Source organism: Sinohyriopsis cumingii, chromosome 12 (assembly GCF_028554795.1).
Source record: "Sinohyriopsis cumingii isolate HCF-2022 chromosome 12, ASM2855479v2, whole genome shotgun sequence".
In the NCBI taxonomy this organism is placed as follows: domain Eukaryota; kingdom Metazoa; phylum Mollusca; class Bivalvia; order Unionida; family Unionidae; genus Sinohyriopsis; species Sinohyriopsis cumingii.
In genome coordinates this window covers 8,390,446-8,405,486 of record NC_142972.1, presented here as the reverse complement: position 1 = coordinate 8,405,486, position 15,041 = coordinate 8,390,446, and the positions used below count along the sequence as shown (strand labels likewise).

Genomic DNA, 15,041 nt, shown 5'->3' with positions numbered 1-15,041 from the left:
CTAAATAGCATGATGACACATAGCACAAATGCATGGCAAACCTAAATATTATGATGATATCAAGTCCGAGTCCATGGTAAACCTAAATATTATGATGATATCAAGTACAAGTCCATGATAAATCTAAATAGTATGATGATATCAATTACAAGTCCATGATAATGTAAATATTATGATGCTATCAAGTACAAGTCCATGGTAATGTAAATATTATGACATCAATTACAAGTCCATGGTAATGTAAATATTATGATGCTATCAAGTACAAGTCCATGGTAATGTAAATATTATGATGCTATCAAGTACAAGTCCATGGTAAACCTAAATATTATGATGACATCAATTACAAGTCCATGGTAATGTAAATATTATGATGCTATCAAGTACAAGTCCATGGTAAACCTAAATATTATGATGATATCAATTACAAGTCCATGGAAATGTAAATATTATGATGATATCAAGTACAAGCCGATGGCAAACCTAAATATTATGATGATATCAACTACAAGTCCATGGAAATGTAAATATTATGATGATATCAAGTACAAGTCCATGGAAATGTAAATATTATGATGATATCAAGTACATGCCCATGGTAAACCTAAATATTATGATGACATCAAGCACAAGTCCATGGTAAACTTAAATATTATGATGCTATCAATTACAAGTCCATGATAATGTAAATATTATGATGATATCAAGTACAAGTCCATGGAAATGTAAATATTATGATGATATCGAGTACAAGCCCATGGTAAACCTAAATATTATGATGATATCAAGTACAAGCCCATGGCAAACCTAAATATTATGATGATATCAACTACAAGTCCATGGAAATGTAAATATTATGATGATATCAAGTACAAGTCCATGGAAATGTAAATATTATGATGACATCAAGCACAAGTCCATGGTAAACTTAAATATTATGATGGTCTCATTCTTCATTATATAAAGGTAAAACCAGATAATTGTAAAAGCACTTCTGTCAAGTATTTAAGTCAAAACAGATCACCTTAAAAAGCACCACTATCCAGTATTCAATTCTGCCATCTCCCTCATAAGTGAAAATTGAAATAAACTCTAGAAATACACACATTTCTGGAACAGGTGGGTCAAGTTATCCACCTTTTTATTGGCTTTCTTTACAAACTCCTTTAACTATTTCATTATTTGTGTTGCTATGGTAATTAATGTAATAACAAGCTGTTAAATGATTCCAGACACTTGCTTGTCTCTGAGATTTGAAGTCTGATTTTTCTAAAAGCATTATGGTAATACCTAGTAACTGTATTTCATGCACAATTCAATTTATAGCATGCAGCAGTTGAATCAATTATCAGTTTGTGTGTTTTCCATATTTGTCATTCATACTGACAAAACCACTGTCTGAACAATATTTTATTCTGTTGCCAATATGACATATCAGAGAGTAATATGTCATACAGCAAATTACATAATAATTAAGATGTCAATCAAATTGTCAGCAAATTACATGCTAGTTAAGATGTCAGTCAAATTGTCAGCAAATTACATAATAATTAAGATGTCAGTCAAACTGTCAGCAAATTACATAATAATTAAAATATCAATCAAATTGTCAGAAAATTACATAATAATTAAGATGTCAATCCAATTGTCAACAAATTACATAATAATTAAGATGTCAATCAAATTGTCAGAAAATTACATAATAATTAAAATGTCAATCAAATTGTCAGCAAATTACATAATGATTAAGATGTCAATCAAATTGTCAGCAAATTACATGCTAGTTAAGATGTCAGTCAAATTGTCAGCAAATTACAAAATAATTAAGATGTCAATCAAACTGTCAGCAAATTACATAATAATTAAAATGTCAATCAAATTGTCAGCAAATTAAATAATAATTAAGATGTCAGTCAACCTGTCAGCAAATTACATAATAATAAGGCTGTCAATTAAATTGTCAGCAAATTACATACTAGTTAAGATGTCAATCAAATTGTCAGCAAATTACATAATAATTAAAATGTCAATCAAATTGTGAGCAAACATAATAATGAAGATGTCAATCAAATTGTCAGAAAATTTAATCAGGTAATACGATACAGCTCATTTGGGTTTCAGGTGTAATACAGATCACAAATTTGAGTGACTTCCTAGAAATTCAGGCAGGTGTAATACAGATCACAAACTTGAGTGACTTCCTAGAAATTCAGACAGGTGTAATACAGATCACAAACTTGAGTGACTTCCTAGAAATTCAGACAGGTGTAATACAGATTACAAACTTGAGTGACTTCATAGAAATTCAGGCAGGTGTAATACAGATCACAAACTTGAGTGACTTCCTAAAAATTCAGACAGGTGTAATACAGATCACAAACATGAGTTACTTCCTAGAAATTCAGACAGGTGTAATACAGATTACAAACTTGAGTGACTTCCTAAAAATTCAGACAGGTGTAATACAGATCACAAACTTGAGTGATGTCCTAAAAATTCAGGCAGGTGTAATACAAATCACAAACTTGAGTAACTTCCTAGAAATTCAGGCAGGTGTAATACAGATTACAAACTTGAGTGACTTCCTAGAAATTCAGGCAGGTGTAATACAGATTACAAACTTGAGTGACTTCCTAGAAATTCAGGCAGGTGTAATACAGATTACAAATTTGAGTGACTTCCTAAAAATTCAGAAAGGTGTAATACAGATCACAAACTTGAGTGACTTCCTAGAAATTCAGACATGTGTAATACAGATCACAAACTCAAGTGACTTCCTAGAAATTCAGACAGGTGTAATACAGATCACAAACTTGAGTGACTTCCTAGAAATTCAGGCAGGTGTAATACAGATTACAAACTTGAATGACTTCCTAAAAATTCAGACAGGTGTAATACAGATCACAAACTTGAGTGACTTCCTAGAAATTCAGACAGGTGTAATACAGATCACAAACTTGAGTGACTTCCTAAAAATTCAGACAGGTGTAATACAGATCACAAACTTGAGTGACTTCCTAAAAATTCAGACAGGTGTAATACAGATCACAAACTTGAGTGACTTCCTAAATTTCAGACAGGTGTAATACAGATCACAAACTTGAGTGACTTCCTAAAAATTCAGACAGGTGTAATACAGATCACAAACTTGAGTGACTTCCTAAAAATTCAGACAGGTGTAATACAGATCACAAACTTGAGTGACTTCCTAGAAATTCAGACAGGTGTAATACAGATCACAAACTTGAGTGACTTCCTAAAAATTCAGACAGGTGTAATACAGATCACAAACTTGAGTGACTTCCTAAAACTTCAGACAGGTGTAATACAGATCACAAACTTTAGTGACTTCCTAAAAATTCAGACAGGTGTAATACAGATCACAAACTTGAGTGACTTCCTAAAACTTCAGACAGGTGTAATACAGATCACAAACTTTAGTGACTTCCTAAAAATTCAGACAGGTGTAATACAGATCACAAACTTGAGTGACTTCCTAAATTTCAGACAGGTGTAATACAGATCACAAACTTGAGTGACTTCCTAAAAATTCAGACAGGTGTAATACAGATCACAAACTTGAGTGACTTCCTAAAAATTCAGACAGGTGTAATACAGATCACAAACTTGAGTGACTTCCTAGAAATTCAGACAGGTGTAATACAGATCACAAACTTGAGTGACTTCCTAAAAATTCAGACAGGTGTAATACAGATCACAAACTTGAGTGACTTCCTAAAACTTCAGACAGGTGTAATACAGATCACAAACTTTAGTGACTTCCTAAAAATTCAGACAGGTGTAATACAGATCACAAACTTGAGTGACTTCCTAAAACTTCAGACAGGTGTAATACAGATCACAAACTTTAGTGACTTCCTAAAAATTCAGACAGGTGTAATACAGATCACAAACTTAAGTTACTTCTTAGAGATTCATAAAACTCTATTTACCAGTACGAGTTACTAAAGGTTTCACAACAATTTCAAACAACTTAAAATCAGGTCTGTTATCACATAAGGAAAGGCAGATCAGGGTCTTCACTGTTTGTAGGTATAAATGAAAAGCACTGACCCTGACTTGTTAATGCATTAAGTAATGGCAAATCTAGCTCTGTGTTGATGTTCAAAGGTTGATTCCGATTCCAAATGAGGAAACAAAGTATCTAAATATGCTATTACAATTTGAGGTCTTTGACAAATTCCAAACATTATTTAATCCAGCTGTGAACTATGACAAGATGAGGCTAATACAATCATCTATATTTTAGAACTCATTAAAATAATGTATGATATATGCTATAAACTTACATGGTTGACTGAACATTCAATACCGCCGTTCAATCCATATTTCTGTATCACACACTTAGACTGGAGCTCAATCTTACCTTTCACAAAATCTCAATTAACTCTGAAATTTTTCAATTTTTAAAGCTAAAAATACTTTGAAATGGTAAAACTCATTTGATATGACTTATTAGAACATTTTGGCATGATGACAGCTATGTGTCCTTATGTTATATTTTCCTGATACAAAATGTGGATACAGCTTTGTATTGAGTGATTATTGTTTTATTACATTCAAATATCAACATAGAATATTCAACATGTGGATACAGCTTTGTATTGAGTGATTATTGTTTTATTACATTCAAATATCAATGTAGAATATTCAACATGAGCATGAATATGTTGTTTTGCAGAGCTGAAATTATTCAGGAAACCAATATGTCGTATTACTGCTGTGAGTCTGTTTGTGTGACCTGTCCAGCCAATCAGAATTCAGAATAATTTTTGTGAGCATAATAATGGTTTTTACAGCATAAAAGATGTATTGTCTATCACACATGTTCATTCTCATGAGAAATCTCAGGACTTTTTGTTGGAGTGGAGATTTTAGCTAACAATTACAACAGAAATTCTTTTCCTGCTATGGTATCTACTTGTCATCACTCTGAATTTGTACTCCTAATAGTACCAAGTGCTAAGTGTCTGAATGATGACATAGTAACATGCCTGTTTTGCACCTCCGGGAGCTGAGGTTTGATAGAAGACTTTGAAATGTACAATGGTTTATACCTGTTGGCTTCCTCCAAGTTCTTTGTTTTCTTAAACACAACACCACACTGACATCTTAGCTGTAGAGAATTAATAGTTTATATTGCTGGAACAAGTTACACAAAATTAATTACATCACAAAGACTTTTGTGCCTGAGACAGAGTCAAAACAGTTTTTATGTTGCAAAGTTGTCTGAAATGGACAGAGTAACTTACTATTGACATCAAATGGATACAGTAACTTACCACTGCCATCAAATGGATACAGTAACTTACTATAGACATCAAATGGATACAGTAACTTACCACTGATATCAAATGGATACAGTAACTTACTATAGACATCAAATGGATACAGTAATTTACCATTGACATCAAATGGATACAGTAACTTACCACTGCCATCAAATGGATACAGTAACTTACTATAGACATCAAATGGATACAGTAACTTACCACTGATATCAAATGGATACAGTAACTTACTAAAGACATCAAATGGATACAGTAATTTACCATTGACATCAAATGGATACAGTAATTTACCATTGACATCAAATGGATACAGTAACTTACCATTGACATCAAATGGATACAGTAATTTACCATTGACATCAAATGGATACAGTAACTTACCATTGACATCAAATGGATACAGTAACTTACCATTGACATCAAATGGATATAGTAACTTACCATTGACATCAAATGGATACAGTAACTTACCATTGACCCCAAAGCAACTCAACTTGCTAATATTGACATTGGAGCTGGAGACAATGCTGTTACGGAGATTGACCATGGAGGAACGGCGACTGGCAAGGGTTTGCATGTAGTTAGGATTGGCCATAAGCATTTCCTGGATCAAATAAAGCTTCTGGCTGATGTCCTTGCTGATCATCTGTCTAAAGACATGAGCAAAGGCAGGATCTGCATCAAGAAAGGCTTGGAGGCGACGGTGTGGCCATGATAGGAGTAGGCTGTCTTCTGTGGCAGTGATGGTAATCTTCAACAAAATTTAACAAGTTGGGTGAAAAATTGCTGATTAACCATTCTGTCTGTCTTGCTTATTGTTTTTGTGTTTATTGTTTTTTTACAATTTCTTACAAGATTAAGCCTTAGTTTAAAGGTAGACCTGAATGCTGTACACAGCATTCATGGATTATAATTTATTAGATATTTCATTTGCACTACGATGACTTGACACATTTTCAATCACTGGTTTTGGAGATATAGTTATTTTATTGTTACCAAAATGTGACTTCCAAGGAAACAGCCAAGTGACATCACAATGGGAACCCAAGTTGCTTAGTAACATAGCTTAGCAGTGTGACTGTCAAAAATAATACCAATAAAACTGCTTTTGTTTAATAAAGTTATTTTAATAATAATAATAATAATAATAATAACAATAACAATAATAATGATAAATTTATTTAAAGGGGGTGACACAATTCCTCCTCATGTCCCTCTTTATATTTACATTCAATATACATGTATGCAGTCACACACACACACACACATACACACACACACACAAACACACAAACACAGCCTTAAAAATAAACTATATTTAATGATGAATATAATAAACAGAAAATCCAACTTAAGGTACACTGTAAATAGTACAGGACAAAGTAGTGAGACAACAAAATAAAAAGTTAGCGAATTTATATTTTAAGTTGTAATATATTTCTCACTTTTAATCCATTTAATTTGATTATAATTAAATGCAATCATATTTGTGATTTCTCTAACTTCCTTAGTGATTCTGTCCAAAATTACTGATCCTGGATATTGAAAGTTTTTCTTAAAGAGTTTTTTTTTTAGGTGTTGGAATGGAAAGGTGGTTTGCTGAAATTATCTTAACTGGGTACATAGTGTTTATACAGGACAAAAGTAGCGAGACAACAAGGTTTAAATTACAATTAAATCCATTTAAATTTGTACTTTCTCTAATTTTCTTTGGAATTCCATTCTAAATTAGTGTTCGTGAATAATGAAAACTTTTCTTAATGAGTTCCCTATTTGATGTTAGAATGGAAAGGTGGTTTGCTGAAATTATCTTGACATGGGAGTGTTGCCTTGTTTTCTAGCATGAAATAGTTCACAGAGATATATTGGGGCCATATTGTTTGAAACTTTGTGCATAAGTCTAGCCTTTCGCAAAAATATTTGTTCACTTAAAATCAGCATTTATTATTCCTTGCATTTGGGATGTTTTCAGCATTATCTATGATGAGTCTGCAGACTCTTTTTTGCAAGTAGAATAATTTGTAAATATTCTTATCAGAAGTACTTAACCAGATAAAATTACAGTAGTGTAGGTATGGTTGCATATAGCATTTGTAATATATTAACCTGTGTTTAGTTGATAGATATGGCCTTATCTTGCTAAATAACCACAGACATGAATTGACTTTATGACATATGACTTTAATATGTTCATTCCTATGCAAATTGTTGTCAATTATCACCACTAAGATTTTGTCATTCAACTTAAAATTGGTATTTTCCAATTTTGCTCTCTTTCATTTGTTAGCAATCATTAATACATTAGTCTTGTCTGCATTTACTTCCATGCAATTTTCCATACACTAGGAACATATTCTGAGTGAGGCTATCTGAAGGGAGACCTCTAGGTCAGATTTTTGTGGTTTGAAATCTGATGTATCATCTGCATTATGTCGGTTGATGAAATACAGCTACCTATTTTCAGTGGCAGATCATTTATGAAAATGATAAAGAGGAGTGGACCTAAGATTGATCCTTGTGGTACTCCACATGCAATTAGTTCTTCTTTAGAAAAACTGCCATATGTTTTGACACACTGTTTTCTTAATGTGATATATTATGTAAAGCAATCAGTTGTTGAGTTGTCTTTTGATAAATGCTCAATAAGAATACATGATCAACAAGGTCTAAAGCTTTTCTAAGATAAACTAGTTTTCCTTGATCTAAGGCAGCAATCCATCTATCTGTCATCTAAGGCTGTCTCATAGGAGCTGTTTTCTTTGAACCGTAATAGCTTTTTGTGAATTACGTTATAGTTTGATATAAGGTATATCAAAAGACTGTCATGAACATGTTTTTCAAGTAGCTTGGACAGAGTTAGTAAGACAGATATGGGTCTGTAGTTATTGAAATCTTCTATGCTGTCAGACTTGTAAATTGGGTAGCCTTTTTGCCAGTTTCCATATCTGAGAAAACATTGAGGTGGATATGCTTAGATTACATATGTAAGTTATGCTGTCAGGTATTATATCTGGAGATGTAAGTTATGTTGTCAGGTATTATATCTGGAGATGTAAGTTATGCTGTCAGGTATTATATCTGGAGATGTAAGTTATGCTGTCAGGTATTATATCTGGAGATGTAAGTTATGCTGTCAGGTATTATATCTGGAGATGTAAGTTATGTTGTCAGGTATTATATCTGGAGATGTAAGTTATGCTGTCAGGTATTATATCTGGAGATGTAAGTTATGTTGTCAGGTATTATATCTGGAGATGTAAGTTATGCTATCAGGTATTATATCTGGAGATCATGTCCAATATAATCTAGACCTGTTTATTTCCTTGTTGCGAAAATTTCAAAAACTTTTCATTTGGTGTTGCAGAGATAAAAAAATTGTCAAGTAGAATTTTGTCCAATTAGAAATTTCTTAGTTCATTGTCATTAAAGTTGACAATGGGTTTCTTAATTCAGGAGACTATGATGACTTGTTGAATGTATTTGTTATTTCAACATCCTCATCAATAATCAAATGTATTTGCTATTTCAACATCCTCAATCAATAATCAAATGTATTTGCTATTTCAACATCCTCATCAATAATCAAATGTATTTGCTATTTCAACATCCTCATCAATAATCAAATGTATTTGCTATTTCAACATCCTCATCAATAATCAAATGTATTTGCTATTTCAACATCCTCATCAATAATCAAATGTATTTGCTATTTCAACATCCTCATCAATAATCAAATGTATTTGCTATTTTAACATCCTCATCAATAATCAAATGTATTTGCTATTTCAACATCCTCATCAATAATCAAATGTATTTGCTATTTTAACATCCTCATCAATAATCAAATGTATTTGCTATTTTAACATCCTCATCAATAATCAAATGTATTTGCTATTTCAACATCCTCATCAATAATCAAATGTATTTGCTATTTCAACATCCTCATCAATAATCAAATGTATTTGCTATTTTAACATCCTCATCAATAATCAAATGTATTTGCTATTTCAACATCCTCATCAATAATCGAATGTATTTGCTATTTCAACATCCTCATCAATAATCAAATAAGCAAATAACCTTGACAAGCCAGCAAATAACCTTGACAAGTGAATATTCCTCTTTCTTTAATGTAACTCCTTCATCTATTTTTTTTCCCAAGGAGGATATAAATGAGAAATGTGAGGGCTTTTAGTTGCCAAACCAAAGACCTGTCAGTATCATATTCTCATTCTTAAGGTAGTTCATTTTATTACTAAATACATTGGCCAGATGGATACATAGGTGTCCTTCAAATTACATGAAACCATCTAATAAGGAACAAAGTTAACAGCCCTAATTATGGAATAGCAATTGATTACAAGCGAACAAGCTTGACAATTGGACTAATGATAATTGATCATTTCAGATTCTGCATGGGAAAGGTATAATTTATATTACATGAACTTATCTGACTTAGAGTGTCATATTTAATAGCCCCAATTATAACCCAACAATAATGAGTGATGTTTAATAATTAATTCATAACTGTCTGTAAATATCAAGTTAAATTAATTGATACCTGTCTGTAAATACAGAGTTAAACTTATTCATTAAATTAATAATAATGTGGTAATGCAGTGATTTCAGGGGAGGGACAATAGACCACCTGTTTGACTCCACCTTGTATTTATCTGCTGATGCAGTTGTCTGTCTGCAGTCATTCTTCTACATAGCTCTTTCTCTCAGAGAAATGTGAATTTTAAAAACAATTTTGTTCATTTCACTATCACCTGAGAATAAAATTGATAACTTCTGATATTCTATTTGTGTGACTGATTTTCTGTGTCACTGATATTCTATTTGTGAGACTGGACTTCTATTTGCATGACAGATATTCTATTTATGTGACTGATATTCTATTTGTGTGACTGATATTCTATTGTTCTATTTGTGTGACTGATATTCTATTGTTCTATTTATGTGACTGATATTATATTGTGTGACTGCACATATTCATATAGCCTTTTACTTCAAACTGTGTCTTTTGCTTTTCTGATAAAGAAATTGGTATTTGATGATCTCCTATTTATTTGGTAAAATGGTGAAGACATATTTCAACTGCTACATCCACCAACATGACACCCTTCTACCCACTGAGCCAATCAGAAAACAATCTATAATACTTCATGCTTGACAATGGTAGAACAATAGTGATTCAAAATGGGGATTACTTTGTGGACTTGAGTCACAGCAGCTGTGGATGCTGTACATGGCATAAGGGTAACATTTTGACATAAATATATAAATTTAAATATCCCTTACACCATTAGGCACATTGAGCCAAATATTTCAGATCCTGCATAATTCATTGTATTAAATAATTTTGAGATAAGTAATATGGGGTCTCAGGTCTACCTTTAAAGTATTTTGAGATAAGTGATATGGGGTCTCAGGTCTATCTTTAAAGTATTTTGAGATAAGTGATATGGGGTCTCAGGTCTACCTTTAAAGTATTTTGAGATAAGTGATATGGGGTCTCAGGTCTATCTTTAAAGTATTTTGAGATAAGTGATATGGGGTCTCAGGTCTACCTTTAAAGTATTTTGAGATAAGTGATATGGGGTCTCAGGTCTACCTTTAAAGTATTTTGAGATAAGTGATATGGGGTCTCAGGTCTATCTTTAAAGTATTTTGAGATAAGTGATATGGGGTCTCAGGTCTATCTTTAAAGTATTTTGAGATAAGTAATATGGGGTCTCAGGTCTATCTTTAAAGTATTTTGAGATAAGTGATATGGGGTCTCAGGTCTACCTTTAAAGTATTTTGAGATAAGTGATATGGGGTCACAGGTCTACCTTTAAAGTATTTTGAGATAAGTGATATGGGGTCTCAGGTCTACCTTTAAAGTATTATGGGGTCAAAGGTCACCTTTAAAGTATTTCACAAAAGAAATGCATGCCTAGCATCCTACAAAATGTTTTGCAGACAAAAGTTTTTAAAAAATTGTATCTTCCGCATGTGTTGAATTTGAAAATACATTTATAACCAACAGGATATGATTCTTAGCAGTTTGGGTATAAAAGGTCATAGGTCAATGTCATTGTTCAAAAACTCTTAATTTTATGGATAACATATCATTCTTATACAGAATATCAGTCACATCTTGCATAGACCGTAATCAGGGTATGCAGACACAGCCATGTTTTGCATAGACCATAATGATGGTATGCAGACACAGTCATGTCTTGCATAGACCGTAATCAGGGTATGCAGACACAGTCATGTCTTGCATAGACCATAATCAGGGTATGCAGACACAGTCATGTCTTGCATAGACCATAATGAGGGTATGCAGACACAGTCATGTCTTTCATAGACCATAATCAGGGTATGCAGACACAGTCATGTCTTGCATAGACCATAATCAGGGTATGCAGACACAGTCATGTCTTGCACAGGGAATAGAGACACATTCAAGTCCTTACAGATCATCATCAGGGTAGAGAAACACATTCAAGTTTTGTAACAACTGTCATCAGAGTATACAGACACAGTCAAGTTTTGCACAGGCCATCATCAGGGTAAATAGGCACATTCAAGGGAACATAATACCTTCATATGGGTACACAGACACAGGCAAGTCTTGTACAGACCTTCATCAGAGAACACAGACACAGTGAAAGGAACACAAGACCATTATCAGGGTACATGGACACAGTCAATGGAAAATGACACTTTCATCTGGGTACACAGACAAAGTCAATGAAACACATGGCCCTCATCAGAGTACACAGACAAAGTCAATGGAACACAAGACCCTCATCAAGGTATACAAACATAGTAAATGAAATACAAGACCTACACCAGGGTACACAGACACAGTAAAAAGAACACAACAACTTCATCAAGGTACACATACAAAGTCAATGAAACACAAGAACCACATCAGGGTACACAGACATAGTCAATGAAACACAAGACCTTCATCAGGGTACACAGACATGGTCAGTGGAAGACAAGACCTGCATCAGGGTACACATATAAAGTCAGTGGAACACAAGACCCACATCAGGGTACACATACATAGTCAATGAAACACAAGACATTCATCAGGGTACACATACATAGTCAATGGGACACAAGACGTTTATCAGGGTACAAAGACATAGTCAATGGAACACAAGACCTTCATCAGGGTATACAAACATAGTCAATGGAACACAACACCTTCATCAGGGTACATAAACATAGTCAAGGGAACACAAACCTTCATCAGGGTACAGACACAGTACAAAGAACACAACACCTTCATCAAGGTACACATACAAAGTCAATGGAACACAAGACCCACATCAGAGTACACAGACTAAGTCAATGAAACACAAGACTTACCTTAGGGTACACAGACATAGTCAATGGAACACAAGACCTACATTAGGGTACAGATACATAGTCAATGGAACACAAGACCTGCATCAGGGTACACAGACATAGTCAATGAAACACAAGACCTACATTAGGGTACAGATACATAGTCAATGGAACACAAGACCTGCATCAGGGTACACAGACATAGTCAATGAAACACAAGACCTATATTAGGGTACAGATACATAGTCAATGGAACACAAGACCTGCATCAGGGTACACAGACATAGTCAATGGAACACAAGACCCACATCAGGGTACACAGACATAGTCAATGGAACACAAGACCCACATCAGGGTACACAGACATAGTCAGTGAAACACAAGACCTACATTAGGGTACAGATACATAGTCAATGGAACACAAGACCTTCATCAAGGTACACAGACATAGTCAATGGAACACAAGACCCACATCAGGGTACACAGACATAGTCAATGAAACACAAGACCTACATTAGGGTACAGATACATAGTCAATGAAACACAAGACCTACATTAGGGTACAGATACATAGTCAATGGAACACAAGACCTCCATTAGGGTACAGATACATAGTCAGTGGAACACAAGACCTGCATCAGGGTACACCGACACAGTCAATGGAACACAAGACCTACCTCTGGGTACACAGACACAGTCAATGGAACACATGGCCCTCATCAGGGTACACAGACATAGTCAATGGAACACAAGACCTACATTAGGGTAGAGATACATAGTCAGTGGAACACAAGACCTGCATCAGGGTACACAGACAGTCAATGGAACACAAGACCTACCTCTGGGTACACAGACACAGTCAATGGAACACAAGACCTTCATCAGGGTACATAGACATGGTCAATGGAACACAAGACCTTCATCAGAGTACACAGACACGGTCAATGGAACACAAGGCCTTCATCAGGGTACACAGACACGGTCAATGAAACACAAGACCTACATTAGGGTACATATACATAGTCAATGGAACACAAGACCTTCATCAGGGTACACAGACACAGTCAATGGAACACAAGACCTTCATCAGGGTACACAGACACAGTCAATGGAACACAAGACCTTCATCAGGGTACACAGACATAGTCAATGGAACACAAGACCTTCATCAGGGTAACCATACACAGTCAAGGAAATACAAGAGAAAACTTCCTCTGTTCAAAATTTCTCTGTTTCAAAAAGACTGTTTGGAAGGCTAATGTAGGTTGATCACTAAAGTTAAATACTTTGTATTATTTTTATATATGACTGAAAATGTGGCAAGATGAAAGCTTGAGTTATCAATCCAATAGAACTGTAGGTCTGTAGTCATTTGTTTTACAAATCAATTGGAATGATCTATGTTACCACTCTATGGCGCCTTATAGATAGCTATATGTTTGGATCCTTGCCATGACAGATAAAATGATGCAATGATCCTTCATTATCATGTGGCTTAAGGCAGCTATAAAACTGTACCATATTACTGTCATATATGTTACTGACAGGCTTGATGGGCCAACATATGCTTCCTTGACATTTTGATACCTGGACAGTTTGCACTAAATAAAATTTATGAAATAAAATTTGAATTAATTTTATTTTGTCGTCCAAACTATATGGAAGTTTCAATGTACAGTATTACAGAAAATGTACTAATAATTAGGTCTGGTTATCTCAGTTCTGGGGATTTGTCAATTACCAACAAGACTTCATATACAATCTTAGAAGCAGGATCAATGATAAGAAAGTTATGCATCATTGTTTTCCATAGGTATTACATTAACTACTAAAAACCAAAAATGATAGCACATATTAGTATGTAATAAACTGGGTAAAGTCTACTGATGTCACTTCCACATAACAGTGTGACACTCATGCTGTAAGTCTATTGATGTCACTTCCACATAACAGTGTGACACTCATGCTATAAGTCTACTGATGTCACTTCCACATAACAGTGTGACACTCATGCTGTAAGTCTACTGATGTCACTTCCACATAACAGTGTGACACTCATGCCATAAGTCTACTGATGTCACTTCCACATAACAGTGTGACACTCATGCTATAAGTCTACTGATGTCACTTCCACATAACAGTGTGACACTCATGCTGTAAGTCTACTGATGTCACTTCCACATAACAGTGTGACACTCATGCTATAAGTCTACTGATGTCACCTGTACATAACAGCATGACACACATGCTGTAAGTCTACTGATGTCACCTGTACATAACAGTGTGACACGCATGCTGTAAATCTACTGATGTCACCTGTACATAACAGCATGACACATGCTGACTCTATTGATGTCACCTGTACATAACAGCATG

At 34.2% G+C, this 15,041-nt stretch overlaps 1 protein-coding gene across 1 annotated transcript in view; it reads right to left on the bottom strand.

Moving 5' to 3' along the window:
* The window catches only part of LOC149785976 (popeye domain-containing protein 1-like), a 153,615-nt gene that overhangs the window by 26,747 nt on the left and 111,827 nt on the right, over window positions 1-15,041 (bottom strand). The window contains exon 4 of the mRNA XM_089976236.1: window positions 5,784-6,063. Within this exon, the coding sequence (XP_089832362.1) occupies window positions 5,784-6,063 (280 nt within the window). The remainder of the gene's footprint in view (window positions 1-5,783; window positions 6,064-15,041) is intronic.